Genomic DNA, 15,960 nt, shown 5'->3' with positions numbered 1-15,960 from the left:
TCTATTTTTGTGAGTTCCTAGATGCACCATTTCTATGAGTCAATATATATAAAGCCCTTGGACCGGCACCAGATACCCAGGAAGCGCTGAGGAAGCGTAGTTGTGATTATAATTAAAGTCCTCTTTGTGGAAGTTCCTAGGCGATGTGGCAGAAAGCCCTCGCTGTCCTCCATGAACCGTTTTCTGCTTTCTGGGCGCTTGGCTACACTGCTTCTCCCAGGTTTTTTTTGCAGTTAGCTGTGACCACGTATCTAATTTCTCAGCAAAGGCGTATCAATGGAAGCAGTGTGTGCCCCTGGCAGGCCAGGGCTCGTAAGACAACACGTGCACCTCACCCGGCTCCCTGTCCTCTTCTGCCAGCAGGACCCAGGACATGGCCACCCAGTCTGGACCATGGGGGAGACAACAGGCTTAAGGGATGGCCTAGGTCCCCAGATGACTCACCCAGCACTATTATGTGAGTGAGAAACAAAATTCTATTGTTTGGGCCTTTACATTATGGGGTCTGTGAGTAAATACATGGAAACCTCATCGAATATAAGCACATAGTAAATGTTATCTTTCCCAAAACACCCTGGTTCCCTGAGAAGGAGCCCAGGGGGAACATGAACACACACACACACACACACACACACACACACACACACACACCCCCGAACCAACACACACACACACTGAACCAACACACACAGAATTTTGCCTTTTATTCTGGCCATCACACATCTACTTCTAAGACAACACAGACCGGCAGTACCCCGTCCGCCATGACCACCGTCACAACCCCAATTTCCTCAGCCCCCTCCTCCCACCCCACCCCTTCTGCCAAGCTCCCTGCGTGGGGGCTCTGCCTACACCTCACCCCGGGCGTGCAGCATGAAGTGCCCGTGCAGCTCCCCCAGGTTATCGAAGGAATCCTCGCATTCCGTACAGTGATAGGTTCCCTCCTCTTCCTCTTCCTCCTCCTCCTCCCGCCCAGCTGGTCGGCCCTCCCCAGCCCGAGGTGGTTCCTCCTCTTCCTCCCCAAGGGCCCTGCCTTCAGGGGCTGGTGCTTCCTGGGGGGCTGCAGCAGGGCAGCAGAGCCGGCAAGGTGGGGTTCCCGGTGGGGCCTCCCCAAGGGGTGAGCGGCCACAGAGCTGGCAGGGCTGGGCCGGGGGGCCCGGGGGCTGGGCTGCACGGGGGGCCCGGCGGGATGGGCCACCTCGGCCCCCACCAAGGCGCTGCTTCACCTTGTAGCCAGGATCATATTCGGGATCGTCAGTGGTCTCCTCTTCCTCCTCCTCCTCATCTTCTTCCTCTTCAGAGTCCGGCTCTGAGAGAGTATATTCTGAATCAGAGGAATGCTCAGGGCCTGGAGGGGGACAGATAGGAAGAAACAATGGCATTAGAGGAAAGAGGGCTAGACCCAGCTGTCTCCTCCCTGAACTCCCATATTCAGACTTGCCACAGTATGGCAAGGGTAGCTCGGGCACCACCCTTCCCTTCCCTACAGATGGCAAAGAACAAGGCTGGCACCCAGTAGATTCCCTTATCTTTGTGTCAAGCAAATGAATGTCTTGTAGGAACTGCATGGGACAGGACTGGGCGCAGTGGCTCATGCCTGTAATCCCTGCACTTTTGGGTGGCCAAATTGGGAAGATTGCTTGAGGCCAGGAGTTTGAGACCAGCCTGGTCAATAAAGTAAGACTCCGTCTCTACAAAAAATTTAAAAATCAGCCAGGCCTGGTGACACACTTCCTGTAGTACCAGCTTCTCAAGAGGCTGAGGCGGGACAATCACTTTAGGCCAGGAGTTCAAGGTTGCCTTGAGCCATGATTGCACCAGTGCACTCCAGCCTGGATGACATAGTGAGACCTCACCTCTTAAAAAACAATTTTTTTGGCTGGGCACAGTGGCTCATGCCTGTAATCCCAGCACTTTGGGAGGCCGAGGTAAGGTGGATCACGAGGTCAAGAGTTCGACACCAGCCTGGCCAACATGGCGAAACCTTGTCTCTAATAAAAATACAAAATTTAGCTGGGTGTGGTGGTGGACATCTGTAACCCCAGCTACTCAGGAGGCTGAGGCAGGAGAATTGCTTTAACCCAGGAGGTGGGGTTTGCAGTGAGCCGAGATCGCGCCATTGCACTCCAGCCTGGGTGACAAAGCAAGACTCTGTCTTGGGGCAGGGGGTATAAAAAAGGAAACAAAAATTTGTATTGATTGAAAAAGAAATAAAAACCTCCATAAGGAAGTGGGATGGGGGCATTTAGGAAGGACGAAGCAGCGGTAGTGAAAAACCGGCAATAACAAAAGCATCCTTGCTATTGTAGGCGCCCAATTCTTACACATTAACTCGCTAAACCCTCAAGAACCCTTTGGGGGTGGTCCTGTTACTATCCCCAATTGATGAATGTGGAAACTGAGGCACAGGGAGACTAGCTGACTCGCCTGCGGTTAACACAGCTCTGGCAGGAAAAGCTGAACCCGGGCCATGGCAGACACTGCTAGATCATCTTAGGGAGACAAACATTTGAAAAGGTATTTCTGCAAATTAAAACACACACACACACAGATGTACTTTTATATATGTGGCCATGGAGATATATATATAGAGAGTTAGGTGAGTTAAAATATTTATTTATAGGTAAGTGTTATGTTTCACAGTTATCAAGGACATGCCTAGGACAAGTTTAGGTTTAAAGAAAAGGGCCTGTAATCCCAGTATTTTAGGAGGCTGAGGCGGGTGGATCGCCTGAGCTCGAGTCATGACCACCCTGGGCAACGTGGTGAAACCCCGTCTCTACTAAAAACACAAAAATTTGCCAGGCGTGGTGGCAGGCACCTGTAGTCTCAGCTACTTGGGAGGCTGAGACAGGAGAATTGCTTGAACCCGGGTGGCGGAGGTTGCAGCGAGCCAATATCGAGCCACTGCACTCCAGCCTGGCGGCAGAGCAAGACTCTGTCTCCAAAAAAAAGCAAAGGGGAAAAATGTAAAGTTGATGTACAGAAGAGGGTGATATCAGCTGCCGTTATGGGTGCACACACACAGAGTAATGGTTGGGGACGGGGTCCTGTGACCAGTGTGGGAAGTACCAGATTCTTCGGCCTCTGTGGCAGGAGCCTGCCAAAAGCCTTTCCTTGTATCCATCCCAGCCCCATTTCTCAGTTTCTCCCCAAGCCCAGAGGATCCTGCTACTGCAGCCTGTGCTCCACCCTTGCTCCTGTCATCACAGTGGCCACACGGCTTCTCACCTTCCCTGACACCCCAGACCCGCACCTGCCTCAGGGCCTTTGCCGCCCTTTCTGCTGATGTCACTCTCCGGTCCATGTCTCTGCTCAAGTGTCACCTTCTCAGTGACACCCTGGCCACAGAAACCATTCCCCAGCACTCTCTATGCCCCTTACTGTGCTTGATTGTTCTCCATCTTCTTTTGAGACGGAGTCTCGGTCAGTCACCCAGGCTGGGGTTCAGTGGTATGATCTCAGCTCACTGAAAACTCTTCCTCCTGCGTTCAGGCAGTTTTGCCTTAGCCTCCCAAGTAGCTGGGAATATAGGCGTGCACCACTATGCCCAGCTAATATTTGTATTTCTTTCTTTCTTTTCTTTTTTATTTTTTCAGACAGAGTCTTGCTCTGTCACCCAGGCTAGAATGCAGTGATGCAATCTCAGCTCACTGCAACCTCCACCTCCAGGGTTCAAGTGATTCTCCTGCCTCAGCCTCCCAAGTAGCTGAGATTACAGGCACACACCACCACACCCAGCCAATTTTTGTATTTTTAGTCGAGACGGGGTTTCACCATGGTGGCCAGGATGGTCTCGATCTCTTGACCTCATGATCTGCTCGCCTCGGCCTCCCAAAGTGCTGGGATTACAGGCTTGAGCCACCGTGCCCGGCCTAATTTTTGCATTTCTAGTAGAGATGGGGTTTCACCACGTTGGTCAGGCTGGTCTCAAACTCCTGACCTCATGTGATCCACCCATCTGAGCCTTTCCAACTGCTGGGATTACAGGTGTTAGCCACCGCACCGGGCAATTTTTCTCCATCTTCTGACTCACTGCATACAACATTTACTTGTGTGTTTATTTACTGCCTGTCCCAGAAAGCAGGGACTTGGTTTGGTTCACTGCTGTGGCCCCAGCATCTAGAACACCTGCTTTGTGCAAAGAAAGTGCTTAGGACCTATTTGTGGCATGGGTATCTCTGGGTGGAATTTGACAAACCTCTTCGGAGGCCTAACACACACTGTTCCCTCTGGTGGGAATGTCCTGACCTAGTTTTTCCCACCATCCTTTAGAACCCAGTGGGAGGCCTTCCTCTTTGGTGAGGCCGTCCCAGGCCTCCTCATTCCAGGCAGCTGGTCACTTTTTCTACCACCCTCCTGCTGGGTCCTGAGCGTCACCAGCCCGGAACACGTTATAACTGTCTCCTTCTGAACATCTGTCCTTGCAGTTCTCTCCTACTAGTTCCTGCCATTTAAGAATCGTTTCCTAGCCGGGCGCGGTGGCTCAAGCCTGTAATCCCAGCACTTTGGGAGGCTGAGGCGGGTGGATCACGAGGTCGAGAGATCGAGACCATCCTGGTCAACATGGTGAAACCCCGTCTCTACTAAAGATACAAAAAAATTAGCTGGGCATGGTGGCGCGTGCCTGTAATCGCAGCTACTCAGGAGGCTGAGGCAGGAGAATTGCCTGAACCCAGGAGGCGGAGGTTGCGGTGAGCCGAGATCGTGCCATTGCACTCCAGCCTGGGTAACAAGAGCGAAACTCCATCTCAAAAAAAAAAAAAAAAAAAAAAAAAAGAATCGTTTCCTGAGGCCTTGGTATGGGCTGTTCCCCACTGTCCACCTGGTGACCCCCTACACATCCTTCAAGACCCAGCACAAACTCCGTCCTCTAGGAAGCCACCACCCTGATGCCCCAGCCTCCAGCCAGGTCTCCCTCTACTTTCCCCTGTCACTGTCCTAGAAGCTAACTGTAGTCAGCTGGGCCCCAGGGTGTCTCCCTTATCAGACTGGGAACTCCTCAAGGGCAGGTATGATCTTGGGGTCCCCAGCAGAGGACATGCGGGTCAGTGGATGACAGTGGCCCTAAGACCCTGATCTCCCTCCCCAAGGCCTTAGCCTCTGCTCCTCACCTGCCTGGATGACCCTTTCTTTTTTTATTTTTGAGACAGAGTCTTGCTGTCACCCAGGCTTGGTGTATAGTGGTGTGATCTTGGTTCACTGCAACCTCCACCTCCAGGGTTCGAGTGATCCTCCCACCTCAGCCTCCCAAGTAGCTGGGATTACAAGCATGCGCCACCACATCTGGCTAATTATTATAGTTTTGGTAGAGATAGGGTTTTATCATGTTGGCCAGGCTGGTCTTGAACTCCCGACCTCAGGTGATCTGCCTGCCTCCGCCTCCCAAAGTGCTGGGATTACAGGTGTGAGCCACCACGCTCAGCCTGACCCTTTCCTTCTCTACTGGCAAAACTCCTGCAACTTTTCAAACCCAGCTCATGTCACTTCCTCTGTGAAGGCCTCGCTGACTCCCCAGGCCGTCGGTATCCCTCTCATATGGGCTCCTCAGCCACTGCATTGCTCTCTCTCACACCCTGACCACCTTGGCAGCCACCCCATCGCCACCGTTGACTGGGGGCTCCTTGAAGGCAGGACCTAGGTCTGTTCCATCTCTGTGTCCCCAGCAATGCTGAGCATGAGTCAGCCTCAAAAGACATTTGCTGAATGGCTGCAAACCAGAGGAAGTATCTATAACCTCAGGCTGGGACCCCTGTCCTCTCTCCTCCCACCTCTGACTTCATACCACTCACCCTCCAGGGTCTTCAATGCCCACTGTGACATCATACAGTTGGCCTGTATGTGACAGGCAATCAGGTCATCGTCCATGGCTACCAGATGTTTCATGCCTACCGTGACTTCCAGGACCACAAGCCCTTTCACGTCCACCATGTCTTCACCTAAGAAATCTTCAAAGCCCAGCATGCCCCCGGCACGCACCGGCTCCTCCACACCCACTGCGGATCCCACGCCTCCTGCCTCCCTGAAGACCACCAAATCAGCAACGCCCAACAGATCCTCAGTGCCCACCAAGCCAGCGACATCGGTCATGAGCCCAAGTAGTTCCAAGTCCACCAAATCAACCAGTACAAAGAGAGTCCCTTCTAACCGGTCCAGCAGCAGGTCCCAAGTCCACAGCAAGGCAAGAACACCTAGCAGGGTGAGCACGGACACCAGGACCAGCAAAGCCAGCAAGGCCAGTGGCGTGAGATGCCATCAGCGGAGGGGCACACATAGCCGGGGTAGGACACCCGGCAGAAGGGGAAGCCGCAGCTCCAAGAGGTCACCCAGCAGGGCCAGCACTCCTGCCAGAACTCATGGTGCCAGACCAGGCATGGCCAGCAGGGTGGGAACTCCCACTTCCCAGCAAAAACAGCCGCGGGGGAAGAGTTACGGCCGGCCTAGAACCAGCAACAGGGAAAGGAGTGACAGCCAGCCTAGAAATATGAGCAAGGAGAAGAGTTACAGCCCACCAGGAAGCTCAGATAGGGGGAGGAGTTCCAAGCTGGCTGTAACTCCCAGTAGAGCCAAGAGTCACAGCCCAAGTGGAATTCCCTCCAAGAAGAAGAGTGAGAGCCCATGTCCGTCGTCATCAAGGAAGCCGAAGAGCTACAGTCAGATGATCACCCACAGCAGGGAAAAGAGTTACAGCCCGACTACAGTGTTCAGCAGCATCAAGAATGATAACCAGGCCAGCACCCGCTGCAGGCCCCGAAGTCACAGCCAATCTAGAAGCCCCAGAAGGTCAAGAAGTCGCAGTCAGAAGAGGACCTACAGCAGGGTGAGAAGTCACAGCTGGAAGAGAAATCACAGCAGGGCAAGAAGTCGCACCCGGAAGGGAATTCTGAGACAGAAGGGAGGACACAGCCAGTCTAGAACCCACAGCAAGGGGAAAAGTCAAAACCAGTCTAGAACTCCCAGAAGAGGAAGAAGTCACAACTGGTCTAGAACCCCCAGCAAGGAAAGAAGTCATAGCCCGTCGAGAAGCTCCAGCAAAGAGAGAGACCACAGAGGATCTAGCAGCCCCGGTAAGGACAGAGATCGCAGTCAATCTGGAAGTACCAACAAGCAGAGAGATTGTAGCCGATCTAGAAGTCCCAGCGAGAAGAAGGATCACAGTCAATCTGGAAGCCCCAACAAGGAGAGATACCGCAGCCAATCTAGAAGTCGCAGCAAGGAGAAAGATCTCAGCTGTTCTAGAAGCCCCAGCAAGGAAAGAGAGCACAGACAATTTAGAAGCCCCAGCAAGGAGAGAGAGCGCGGACAATCTAGGAGCCCCAGCAAGGAGAGGGAGCATGGCCGATCTGGAAGCCCCAGCAAGGAGAGAGAACACAGACAATCTAGAAGCCCCAGCAAGGAGAGAGAACACAGACAATCTGGAAGCCCCAGCAAGGAGAGAGAACACAGACAATCTAGAAGCCCCAGCAAGGAGAGAGAACACAGACAATCTAGAAGCTCCAGCAAGGAGAGAGAGCACAGACAATCTAGAAGCTCCAGCAAAGAGAGAGAGCACAGACAATCTAGAAGCCCCAGCAAGGAGAGGGAGCACAGACAATCTAGAAGCCCCAGCAAAGAGAGAGAACACAGACAATCTAGAAGCCCCAGCAAGGAGAGGGAGCGTGGTCGATCTGGAAGCCCCAGCAAGGAGAGAGAACATAGACAATCTAGAAGCCCCAGCAAGGAGAGAGAACACAGACAATCTAGAAGCTCCAGCAAAGAGAGAGAGCACAGACAATCTAGAAGCCCCAGCAAGGAGAGGGAGCGTGGCCGATCTGGAAGCCCCAGCAAGGAGAGAGAACATAGACAATCTAGAAGCCCCAGCAAGGAGAGAGAACATAGACAATCTAGAAGCCCCAGCAAGGAGAGAGAACACAGACAATCTAGAAGCTCCAGCAAAGAGAGAGAGCACAGACAATCTAGAAGCCCCAGCAAGGAGAGAGAACACAGACAATCTAGAAGCCCCAGCAAGGAGAGGGAGCGTGGTCGATCTGGAAGCCCCAGCAAGGAGAGAGAACATAGACAATCTAGAAGCCCCAGCAAGGAGAGAGATCGCAGACAATCTAGAAGCTCCAGCAAAGAGAGAGATCGCAGACGTTCTAGAAGCCCCAGCAAGGAGAGAGAGTGCAGACGATCTAGAAGCTCCAGCAAGGAGAGAGAGCGCAGACGATCTAGAAGCCCCAGCAAGGAGAGAGATCACAGCCGTTCTGGAAGCCCCAGCAAGGAGAGCGAGAGCTGCCGATCTGGAAGCCCAAGCAAGGAGAGAGATCACAGATATTCTAGAAGCCCCAGCAAGGAGAGAAAGCGCAGACAATCTAGAAGCCCCAGCAAGGAGAGACAGTGCAGCCGATCTGGAAGCCCCAGCAAAGAGAGAGATCACAGATGTTCTAGAAGCCCCAGCAAGGAGAGAGATCGCTGCCGATATAGAAGCCACAGTGAGGAGAAAGATCACAGCCAATCTGGAAGCCCCCGCAAGGAGAGAGAGCGCAGCCGATCTAGAAGCCCCAATAAGAAGAGTAGTTACAGACAAGCCTACAGCAAGGAGAAAGCTCACAGCCAATCTAGAACCCCTAGCAAAGAAGAAAATCACAGCCAATCTAGAACCTCCAGCAAGGAGAGAGATCCCAGTCAATCTACAGTCCCGGGAAGTCCGGACTGGAAGAGATCCCCTAGCAGGACAAGGAGTCCCAGTCAGACCCCTAGCAAGACAAGCTGCCACTCCCCATCAACACTTTCCAGTGGAGGCCAAATCCTAAGCCGGGATGACAGTCAAGCCAAGGCCACCACCTCTAAGGTCACCTTACCTGGGGAAAGGTCTTCATCATCTTCTTCCAAGCTGGCATAGCCCCCAGTCTCAGCTGGCTCACGGGTCTCTGTCATGGCCGGGGGAGGGGACAGGAGACAGGAGCAGAACAGCAGCTGAGCAGCGTCCCTCCCCGGCCAGCTCTCCACACCACACCTCTGGCCACAAGTTCTCTAACACAGGATGTTGACAGGTAGAGAGGGATGCTGGATAGGGGGAAAGGAAAGGCCGGTGACGATTCAATAAATCTTTACATAGCACTTGTCCCCACCCCAAGCCCAACTGCGTGCTCATTGCTGGGGTGGGGCACAGAGGACCCCAGCTCTGTCACTGACTGTCTACAGGGCCTTGACTGCAAGCCCTGCCCCTCTCTAAGTCTTTTTTTTTTTTTTTCTGAGATGGAGTCCTGCTCCATCACCCAGGCTGGAGTGGCACGATCTCAGCTCACTGCAACATCTACCTCCCAGGCTCAAGCAATTCTCCTACCTCAGCTTCCTGAGTAGCTGGAACTACAGGCTCGTGCCCCAGCGCCTGGCTAATTTTGTATTTTTAGTAGAGACGGGGTTTCACCACGTTGGCCAGGCTGGTCTTGAACCCCTCACCTCAAGTGATCCACAAGCCTCAGCCTTCCAAAGTGCTGGGATTACAGGCATGAGCCACCACACCCAGCCCCACTCTTTAGGTCTTAATTTTACCATGTCGGCAACAAGGCTGCCTTCCGGTTCTTCCTCAGTGGGGTAGGGAGAGGTGACACACCAAATATTCAACAGTGGGGACTGGTGTGGGCACCAATCAGAACTGAGAGTGGAGCAGGGCCGGATGCCAGGCATTAATCTTTAGCTGCTGGGCCATGGGGAGGTCTGGGTTTGGGGGAGTGTTCTGGGAAAACGCTCAAACTGTTTTTCCTCTACTCTCATACTACCACAACAACAATTATCAACACAGAAGAATTCTGTGACCAAATGTGTGGGGCTTTTCCCCCACACACTACACAGCAGACACCAGCTAGGTGTCCCCGCCAATTCAATTCCAACGCTATCCTGGAGTGTCAGATGCCACAGATTGAGGGCTCAGTCCCCAACGCTGCCCCTCAACCCCAGATACCAGTCACAAGTCCAGGCCTCCAGAACATCTAACCAACTGGCTTCAAGTTGGAGTTCCATGACCCTCTCGGTTCAAAATGTACTGGAAGAGACCCAATGTGGTGGCTCACACCTGTAATCCAAGCACCCGAGGTAGGATCGCTTGAAACCAGTTCAAGACCAGCCTGGGCAACAAAGTGAGACCCTGTCTCTATGAAAAATGTTTAAAAATATTAGCTGGAGCTGGGCTTGGTGGCTCACACCTGTAATCCTAGCATTTTAGGAGGCTGAGGCAAGTGTATCGCTTGAGCTCAGGAGTTCGAGACCAGCCTGGGCAATATGGTTTCTACTAACAATACAAAGAAATAGCCGGGCCGGGTAGTGCATACCTGTAGTCCCAGCTACTCCAGGAGGCAGAGGTGGGAGGACTGTGTGAGCCCGGCTGAGAGTGGAGGGGCAGTGGAGGTTGCAGTCAGCCGAGACTGTGCCACACACACCAGCCTGGGTGACAGAGTGAGGCCCTGACTCAAACAACAACAATAACAACATGAGTTTCTTTTCTTTCTCTCTCTTTTTTTTTTTTTTTTTTTTTTTAGACAGAGTTTCACTCTTGTTACCCAGGCTGGAGTGCAATGGCGCGATCTCGGCTCATCGCAACCTCTGCCTCCTGGGTTCAGGCAATTCTCCTGCCTCAGCCTCCTGAGTAGCTGGGATTACAGGCACGCGCCACCATGCCCAGCTAATTTTTTGTATTTTTATTAGAGACGGGTTTCACCATGTTGACCAGGATGGTCTCGATCTCTTGACCTCGTGATCCACCCGCCTCGGCCTCCCAAAGTGCTGGGATTACAGGCTTGAGCCACCGCACCCGGCCCTTTCTCTCTTTTTTTTAAGACAGTCTCATTCTGTCACCCATGCTGGAGTGCAGTGGTGTGATAGGCATGGTCTCAGCTCACTGCATCCTCCGCCTCCTAAGCTCAAGTGATCCTCCTGCCTCGGCCTCCCTAGTGGCTGGGATTACAGGTACCTGTCCCCAAGCCCAGCTAATTTTTGTAATTTTGGTAGAGACGACATTTCACCATGTTGCCCAGAGCTCAAGGGATCCGCCCGCTTCGGCTGGCTTCCAAAGTGCTGTGATTACAGGCGTAAGCCACCACACCCGGCATTTAAAATAAATTAATAAAATGTTAGCTCAGGCCAGGTCAGTTCTGCCTGTAATTCCAGCACCTTGGGAGGCTGAGGCAGGAGGATCACCTGAGTTCAGGAGTTCAAGACCAGCCATGGCAAAACATGGCAAGCCCCTGCCGGGCGCGGTGACTCAAGCCTGTAATCCCAGCACTTTGGGAGGCCGAGGCGGGTGGATCACAAGGTCAAGGGATCGAGACCATCCTGGTCAACATGGTGAAACCCCGTCTCTACTAAAAATACAAAAAATTAGCTGGGCATGGTGGCGTGTGCCTGTAATCCCAGCTACTCAGGAGGCTGAGGCAGGAGAATTGCCTGAACCCAGGAGGCGGAGGTTGCGGTGAGCCGAGATTGCGCCATTGCACTCCAGCCTGGGTAACAAGAGCGAAAACTCCGTCTCAAAAAAAAAAAAAAAAAAAAAATTATAAAAAATTAGCTGGGTGTGGTAGCATGTATTTATAGTCCCAGTTACTTGGGAGGGTGAGGTGGGAGGATCACTTGAGCCTGGGAGGCCAAGGCTGCAGTGAGCTGGGACCATACCACTGCATTCAAGCCTGGATGACCCCCTTACAAAAACAAAAACAAAAACAAACAAAAACTTGCTGGAGCTGCTCAGAGAACTCAAGGAAATGCTTACTTAGATATACTGGCTTATTAGAGAGTATGACAAAGAACAAAAATCAAGAGACATGTAGGGCAAGGTATAACAGAAGGGGCAGGGAGCTTCCCGCTATCCCTAGGGTGCCACCCTACAGGAACAGAAACCTCCATGTGGCAGCTACACGGAAGCTCTCCAAACCCAGTCCTCTTGGGTTTGGGTTTTTTTTGAGATGGAGTCTCGTTCTGTCGCCAGGCTGGAGTGCAGTGGCGTGATCTCGGCTCACTGCAACCTCCACTTCCTGGGTTCAAGCGATTCTCTTGCCTCAGCCTCCCGAGTAGCTGAGAGTACAGGCGTGTGCCACCACAGTGAATTTTTGTGTTTTTAGTAGAGACCAGGTTTTACCCATGTTGGCCAGATGGTCTCATCTGTTGACCTAATGATCCGCCTCGCCTGCCTTGGTCTCCCAAAGTGCTAGGATTACAGGTGTGAGCCACAGCACCTGGCCCTCCTCTTGGGTTTTTAAGGAAGCTTTAAGACAGCAGCATTATGCATGGCCTTCTCTGAAAAGCTCTTAGGACCCACAGTCAGGAAGGTGGGGAAGATAGAGTCTTGCCCTGGGGCAGGAAGAGGAGGGCAGGGGGAGGTCAGAGAGATTCTGTTTCTTGAGACCTGCCCTTGAGGCCTAAAGTACACAACATGATAACAAGAGGCTGTAACAAAAGCTATGGGAGTTGAGCCAGGAACTGTGGATGAAAACCAATATAATTATACATATAATACCACAGCAAGCTTCCAAAGCGGCAGTTAGGGACAGGGAGTATTTGTATAACAGTGATACACCAAACCAATCTGGAAGTATTTTAATATTTAAACAACTGGTATGGCTGCACGGGTTTGTGACTATCATCCTTAGTTCTGTATAAATTGGCAAGCTAGTATCTCTAGCTGTGTAGCACCAAGCAAATAACTAAACTTCTCTAGCCTGTTTCCTTCTCTATAACAAAGGGGCTTCCATGGCCGGGCGCGGTGGCACGCCCAAGTCCAGCACTTTGGGAGGCCGAGGTGGGTGGATCAGGAGGTCAGAAGATCGAGACCAGCCTGGCCAACATGATGAAACCCCATCTCTACCAAAAAAAAAAAAAAAAAAAAAAAAAGATACAAAAAAATTAGCCGAGTGTGGTGGCGAGTGCCTGTAGTCCCAGCTACCTGGGAAGCTGAGGCGGGAAAACTGCTTGAACCTGGGAGGCGGAGGTTGCCGTGAGCGAGCCGATATCGGGCCACACCTATGTTCCATGGGATACTTGGGACGTACTTTTCTAAAAGGCTGTATCTTTTGGATATAATTGTTTATCTGAAATTCAAATTTAACTAGGCATTGTATGTTTTATATTGCAACCATACGCCTGCGGCAATCAAGTCGTCCCATGAAGTCACCAAGAGTCAGTGTCCAACAGCCTACACTTTTCAAAGCCCATATCACAGAAGAACTCTTCCAGATTATTCCAGACGTCAGGTAGGGCCATCCCTTGGTTCACAAGTCCCACTCCTACCACGCCTAGGGCAGCCAAACTGAAAGGCAAACGGTGCTGGAGACCCCACAACGCCCTGAGCCTGTAGCAGCCAGTTCCCAAGATGCCCCGCGTAAAAACAATAGGCGCCGGTTCCAACGCTCGGGCAATGAGACCAGGGCAAAACCTTCCACTACGGGACAATAAGGGCCGGTTCCCACAATGCCTGTGGCCGTTCTTCCCAAGATGCCTTGGGCCTATAGCGACCACCCTCCCTGACTCCCCGTGTGGAAACGCTCCAGGCCTCCAGGACGGTCAGCGGCAGGTGTGGGATAAAAGAAACCGGTTCCCCACAAGGATCGGGGACACTTCTTCCCAGGATGCACCAGGCCTACAACAACTAGCGGACCGACTCCCGCAGCGCTTCAAGGCGGAGCGCTCGGTTCTCCCAGGATGCCCCAGGGCGGCACAGCCGCGCTGGGGGAGAAAAGGAAGCCTGGGTCTTGCCCTCGGGTCACGACGGTCCCAGACCGCCGCCGGCTCCCCGGTGACGGGAGTTGTCGCTCCCATCATGCAGTGGGGCCGTAGCGCCCGCTTCCCGGCATGCCCCGCGCACCCCTGCCCCGGACACTCACCGGCGCCGGCGGCCCCCGCTCCGGCTCTGCGGCGGCGGCTGCACGCCCAGCCTCTGCGCCTGCGCCGCAAGTTGGGTAGGAGAGCGCTTGAAGAGCCTAGGGCGCTTGCGCGGCGAGTTGGACTAGTCCTGTAACGCTGTTGGAAGAGGGGCTGTGTGAATCGGGCCGTCGACGAGACCCGCGCGGGGGGCGCTGTGCTTTGCTCCTCACTGCCTGGGTTTACTTGGTACAGTCCGCGGCACGAAGGAACAAGAAAGAAGCTGAAGGGTTCGCGCGTGCGTGTGCGGCGCAGGAACGCGCCTTATAAAATACGGGATGCGCTGCGGGTGGAGGGTGCTAGTTCGGACTGGATCCTGGGCCCGAGGCCTGCTTATTTGCATAATCCTAGTGCGGGACAATGAAAGGCCTCCCGCACTGAAAGGAGTGATTTGCATATTCCCCGGAGGGGCCTTACTCCAGCGCGCAGTGATTAGCATATGGCGGGGGCACCAAAGCAAAGCGCATGCGCGCAGGGATGCGGACTAACGTGAAGTGGGTAGCCTGGTCTTCGTTGGGGATCAGTTTGCATACTGAGAGAGGGCACGAGGGCCAGGACCTCTCCCAACCAGGACAAATGTTTATTGATCTCCTAGGTGTCAGGCCATGTGCTGTTGGGCTCTTTGGTTTCTGCAGTGAAGAAGACACACCCTGCGCCTGTATTCAAGGTGCCCCACTGGAAGGAGATATACACCTAATTAGATAACTACTACCCAGAAGGTCAGACCTGGAGTGAGGAAGACGGGGGACTTTAGGAGCCTAAGAGGCACCTGCCCCGGCCTATGGTTCTTGAAAGGCTGGCTTCCAGGCAGTAGGAACCAACTAGAATGGCAATCGTTCTGGCAGAGTGAACAACAGCAAGCGCCAAGGCCCAGAGGCCAAAAAAAAAAGAAAAAAGAAAAAAAGTACAAAAAGTAGCCAGGGATGGTGGTAGGCGCCTGTAATCCCTGCTACTAGGAGGCTGAGGCACGAGGACCACTTGAACCCCAGAGGCAGAGGTTGCAGTGAGCCGAGATTGAGCCACTGCAATCCAGCCTGGGTGGTGGCAGGTTTGACTGAGGATGAGAGAGCATCTTAGTATGCCTGGAACAGAGCTGGAGAGGGGAAATGCTAGAGTTCAACTGTGACAACATTCCAGTCTTCCTGTAAGTGACTTTGTCACATTCCAGCTTAAAACTCCCCAAAAGGATCCCATTAAGAAAAAAATCCAAAATCTTTATCATCTCCCCCTGGGCTATGCACCTGGTCTGGCCAGCTAATCTTTCTGACCCCACCCACTTCCTCCTCCTTCCACTCCTCTCCTGCTCCACTTTGCCCCAAACTCTCTTTACCATCTCAGGCCTTTGCTCTTGCCACTCCCTCTGCCTGAAAATGGTTTTCCCTCTGAGCTCTAAATACCCGCTCTTGTGCTCACCGTTCATATCTTGGCACAGATGTCAATCTCAGAGGCTTTTCCTGATCTCTGTAATAGCACTTCCACATTTGACTAGGGTTATGGATAAATCGGGATTGATGAGTTGGTGGTGGTTCTAACTGGCATGAAGAGTACATGGGGCCTGGCATGTCTGCTCACACCTGTAATCCCAGCAGTTTGGGAGGCTGAGGCGGGCAGATCACCTGAAATCAGGAGGTTGAGACCAGCCTGGGCAATATGGTGAAACACCACCTCTATTAAAGGTACAAAAATTAGCCAGGGGTGGTTTTGGGCACTTGCAATTCTTGCTGCTCGGGAGGCTGAGGCACAAGTATCACTTGAACCCTCGAGGGAGAGGTTGCAGTGAGCCTAGACTGAGTCACTGCACTCCAGCCTGGGCCACCCATTGAGACTCTGTCTCAAAAAAAAAAAAAAAAGAGTACATGGGACTTTATTGTCCTGTCTACTCCTGTGGGTTTGAAGTTTTCCACAATGACAGAGGCACACCATATCCCCATACTCTGCATTTATATTAATAGTTCTTATCACAATCTGAACTATGTTTGCTTCCTTGCTTTGAGTGTTTTCCTCATGTAAGCTTCATGAGGGTAAGAATGGAGTCGCCCTTTTTCACTTTGGGTTCTCAGTGCTTAGAGCAGG

At 52.7% G+C, this 15,960-nt stretch overlaps 2 protein-coding genes across 2 annotated transcripts; one reads left to right on the top strand and one right to left on the bottom strand.

Moving 5' to 3' along the window:
* Positions 1 to 689: 689 nt before the first annotated feature.
* On the bottom strand, positions 690 to 8,924 carry ZNF428 (zinc finger protein 428). The gene is made up of 2 exons (XM_003944514.4): positions 8,841 to 8,924; positions 690 to 1,348 (listed from the first exon to the last, which is right to left on the bottom strand). The coding sequence occupies exons 1-2, from the start codon at positions 8,914 to 8,916 to the stop codon at positions 849 to 851; spliced, it is 576 nt and encodes a 191-aa protein (XP_003944563.1). The 5' UTR covers positions 8,917 to 8,924; the 3' UTR covers positions 690 to 848.
* SRRM5 (serine/arginine repetitive matrix 5) lies at positions 5,026 to 8,881 on the top strand. Its single transcript, XM_074386279.1, has one exon. The coding sequence runs from the start codon at positions 5,867 to 5,869 to the stop codon at positions 8,879 to 8,881; it is 3,015 nt and encodes a 1,004-aa protein (XP_074242380.1). The 5' UTR covers positions 5,026 to 5,866.
* Positions 8,925 to 15,960: the final 7,036 nt, after the last annotated feature.

This window comes from Saimiri boliviensis, chromosome 14 (assembly GCF_048565385.1).
Source record: "Saimiri boliviensis isolate mSaiBol1 chromosome 14, mSaiBol1.pri, whole genome shotgun sequence".
Classification (NCBI taxonomy): domain Eukaryota; kingdom Metazoa; phylum Chordata; class Mammalia; order Primates; family Cebidae; genus Saimiri; species Saimiri boliviensis.
Note: the sequence above shows the minus strand (reverse complement) of the source record. Positions and strands in the feature narration are given on the sequence as shown.